The following is a 4,414-nucleotide window of genomic DNA, read 5'->3' as shown; positions in this document are numbered from 1 at the left end:
AAGGCTTAAGGCTTATACAAAATTCAGTTTTTACATTAAAAATATAATTATTTATATTTTTTTTATTAGTTTAATCATTTTGGGATAATTAGTTTTATGACAGAAATAAATACAATTGAGCTCTTATTCTTATTTTATTTGTTATTTTCCTTTTGCCTCTCTATTCATATATATTTTTGGAAACTAGAAAATCATTTATAATTGTTCTTAAATCAATTCAAAATCATTAGGCCTCACCTTCTAATTAGTCATTGCTACCTTGTAACTTCTTGTGTGGAACAAGGAAAAAAAACTTAAGATACATTATATTATACTACACACATAATATAATTAATGTTGTGTAAGTCTATATACAATCTAAGCCCTAAGGTTACGTTTGGGTATGATCTCGCTCTCACTTTTATACTTGAGAGCTGTTAGATTATTTGATTGATTTGACTAAATTTTCATCCAACGGTTCTCAAGTATCAACGGTTAAAATAACTGAAAATACCGATATTTCTAATACACTTAAAACTCTTCCTATATATTTATATATATGTTAAAATTCAAATGTGAGAAAAGTCTAAATTAACTTGAGTAACTAAACACACTACCCATATCGTATAACACACACAAAATTTGTTATTTGTTATTAGTAATATACACGTAGCATGAAATTAATATGAGCCATCATAGGTTGTTTCTGAGTCCAATAAGCGATATTTAATTTTTGTTTCCATCGTTGGAGGCAATGTAGTAGACAAGTTTAGTTTGAAAGCATTGAAATTTGAATGGCTTTCTTTGGATCGTACAGCAGGTGATGAATTATATCTCATCGCTACACAGTTATTGACCATAAAAATTACAAATTAAACCTAGCCGGCTTCAATGGTCCCCAATTAGAGATTATGACAAAATAATATATATATATATATATATAATTAAAAAATATAATAATTTATCTATTTCTCTTATCAATTTAAATTTAAAAAAAAATAATTACATAACATATTCTTAATATTTTCAAATATTATCTAATATAATAATTTTATTAATATTTACTTGTATTTTCAAGCCAATATTATTGTGCGTCACAATAATATGGTACGATAATAATATATCAAATCACTTTCAAATTTTATAAAATTATATTCACTTTTTTTCTATTATTATGCATAATAACTAACAGTTATTTTAGACCAAACGTAGAGTTGCCTTATTTGACTATTTAAGATAATTATGTATGTATATGAGATACACAACCTAAATTCTAAAAATATATATTTCTTCAAATATTTTATTAGTATTATTTTTTTATTGTCCACGGTATCCTCTAATTCGACAAATTAAAGACTAATTTATCGCGAATTTGAGTTCCATTTAAAAGTCTGTTACTGGTTAATGAATTGCTACATACACAATGTGAGATTCGAAACTTAGATACTTATTTAACTGGACGAATGAGCTAATCACTCGATAAACCCATATTGATTGATTAGTATTATTAATTAACCAATCACAAAGCGATAAAGATTGCACCTTCGCCCTTATATATGCATACTTGGTACGTACGGCATCAAGAACTAATAACAATTACATACAATAATGCAAGTACATATAAACTCTCATCATCACTTTTCCTTAAGAACTTATTACAAAGGAATTGAAAAAAAAGGTGGTAGCAAAAGGGTGTGGGGTGTGTTTCCTTCAAGAAGCAAAGTTGTTATGGCGAGTAGTGGAAACAACAACACAAAATCTTCTCAAAGGGTGAAAGCCATTGTGACCTTAAAACAAAATGGTGTTGGTCTTCTAAATGGAGTTGTTGATGGGATTGATGAACTACTGGTTGGCAAAACACTTGTTTTGGAGCTTGTGAGCAATCATCTTAATCCAAGTAACTCCAACTTTCTTTAATTTGCTTCTTTCTTTGCATCTATTATATTATTGGATTCATTAAGAATAATTATTATTATTATTGGTTTTCTTTAATTTACACTTGGTAAATGATTTCTTCCATTATTTCTTCCTCTTCTTTCCCCTTAAATAGTTGAGTTGCTTTTATTTTTTATGAGGAAATGAAATGATTATTGCATTGGAATAATAGTATTATAAAGAAAAATGCATAGATTGATTATATCCCATAGCAAAATGTGAACCTGCTTATGCCTTTTTAAAATTTGATGAAATTTGATGCCTTCATTGAAAGAGAAGTCTTAGGTTACCCAAATAAGGATAGAAATCTTTCTTATTGTTTGTACTTGTCATGAAATTATTACTTTTTTTTAATTTAAATTAATAAAAAGAGGTATATGAACTTTAATATATCTTTTTATGTAAGAATTTATTTTTTGGATTTGTATAAATTTCTTTTAGATCACTCCTCAACCAACAGAGTAATTAAACCTTTAAATTTTTATGGTAATATATATATATATATATATATATATTACCATAAAAATTTAAAGGTTTAATTACTCTGTTGGTTCTTATAGTTTCGTAAAATTTTCAATTAGGTTCCTATACTTTTTTTTTTTTAATTGGGTCCCTGCACCAACTTTTTTTTTTCAATTAAGTCCCTTTTAGTAGTAATTGGCTTAATTTTATAGGACCCAACTAAAAAAAAGAATTGATACAGAGACCTAAATAAAAGGAAAAAAAAGTATAGGAACCCAATTAATAAAAAATTTTGGTGTAAGGACTCAATTAAAAGAAAAAAAAAGTATAGAGACCTAATTAAAAATTTTGTGAAACTATAGGAACCAGCAGAATAATTAAACCAAATTTAAATTATAAAAGTTTTTCCCCATCAAAATAGAAAAAAACTTTTAATTTGCAACTCTCTTGTTTTTACCGTTTTACCCTTCTAATAATTAACCTTTGGTTTCTATGAATGAAGAGGTGAACTCAGAGAAAGGGACCACCATAAAAGGTTATAACGTGCACAAGACAAATGAAAATGAAAATAATGAAGTTCTTTATGAGGCCTCATTTGAAGTTCCACCAGAGTTTGGTGAAGTTGGTGCTGTTCTTGTTGAAAATGAGCAACATGAGGAGTTGTTTCTGAAGAGTATAGTAATTGATGGTTTCCACAATAATAATGGATCTTTAAACTTCACATGTGATTCATGGATTCAACCCAAGAATGATAAGGCTTCTAATAAGAGAGTCTTCTTCTCTAACAAGGTTAGAATAGTAAAATTGCATTTTAAGAATGTTTATTTATCATGTTTGTGATTGAGAACTATACACCTAAAATTTAATTTCCATGTTAATTATTCTAAAATGAAAGCCCCACAACCTTTCTTCTTAAATTAGATGCTTCATGGTAAAAAATAATAGTTTATTCAATAGAATAATAAGAAAAAGAAATCACATTTTAAATTTTATTTAATCATAAATAATAATCTTTTAGATAAAAAAAATTAAACAACATTAATTAATTATTTTTTATCATTAATAAGTTTTATTTTGTATACTAAAAATTTACCAAATTTTTTATACATATAGGTATAAGAGTTTAATTTTGATTATCTGATAATGTAAAACGTTTTACATAGTCGTATAATTGCATCCGTTTTTTTGAATGACTATTCATACAGTCAATGTGAAATGTAGTTATTTTTGTTAATGTAGTATTAAGTAATTAAATGCACATATAAAATTATTTTACATTAACAGTGTATTAAAATTAAATTTATAGTTATAATTAGATTAAAAAAGTGGTTTAATTACTCTGTTGGTCTCTATAGTTTCGTGAAAATTTTAATTAGGTCCCTATACTTTTTTTCCTTTTAATTGAGTCCTTGCACTAATTTTTTTTAATTAGATCCCTACACTTTTTTTCTTTTTATTTAGATCCCTATACTAATTCTTTTTTTTAGTTGGGCCCTTATAAAATTAAGCCAATTACTACTAAGAGAGACTTAATTGAAAAAAAAATTAGTGCAGGGACCCAATTAAAAAAAAATTATAGAGACCTAATTGAAAATTTTACGAAACTATAGGAACCAATAGAGTAATTAAACCAAAAAAAATTGTTGTAGGGTCAATTAATTAATTAATTAATTAACCTATATATATACATGTGGCACACGCAGTCTTATTTACCATCAGAAACACCAAAAGGATTGAGAAAGCTAAGAGAAGAGGAATTGGAGGAACTAAGAGGGAATGGAGAAGGAGAAAGAAAGAGCACAGATAGAATATATGACTATGATGTGTACAATGACCTTGGTGACCCTGACCTCTCCATTCAACTCAAGAGACCTGTTCTTGGTGGTTCTAAACACTATCCTTATCCAAGAAGGTGTCGCACTGGTAGGACCCACTCTAATAAAGGTATCCCATTTTTTTTCATAATATGAATTAAAGTAGATGTATGTATGTCATACAATAAATAATGTACCATGTCACTTTTATATTTGTCCTAGGT

General features: G+C 26.9%; 1 protein-coding gene across 2 annotated transcripts in view; it reads left to right on the top strand.

The window, feature by feature from the left end:
- LOC107605495 (linoleate 13S-lipoxygenase 2-1, chloroplastic) overlaps positions 1,577 to 4,414 on the top strand; it is a 9,633-nt gene continuing 6,795 nt past the window's right edge. Inside the window, exons 1-3 of one of the 2 annotated variants that reach the window (XM_021105249.1) lie at positions 1,577 to 1,876; positions 2,879 to 3,165; positions 4,080 to 4,299. In XM_021105249.1, the coding sequence (XP_020960908.1) occupies positions 1,588 to 1,876; positions 2,879 to 3,165; positions 4,080 to 4,299 (796 nt within the window). In that variant the 5' untranslated portion in view covers positions 1,577 to 1,587. Of the gene's footprint in view, positions 1,877 to 2,878; positions 3,166 to 4,079; positions 4,321 to 4,414 lie in introns of both variants that reach the window. The other variant, XM_016307388.2, reaches the window with a different exon arrangement.

Source organism: Arachis ipaensis, chromosome B06 (genome assembly GCF_000816755.2).
Source record: "Arachis ipaensis cultivar K30076 chromosome B06, Araip1.1, whole genome shotgun sequence".
Taxonomy (NCBI): domain Eukaryota; kingdom Viridiplantae; phylum Streptophyta; class Magnoliopsida; order Fabales; family Fabaceae; genus Arachis; species Arachis ipaensis.
This window is presented reverse-complemented; position numbering and strand designations above follow the sequence as displayed.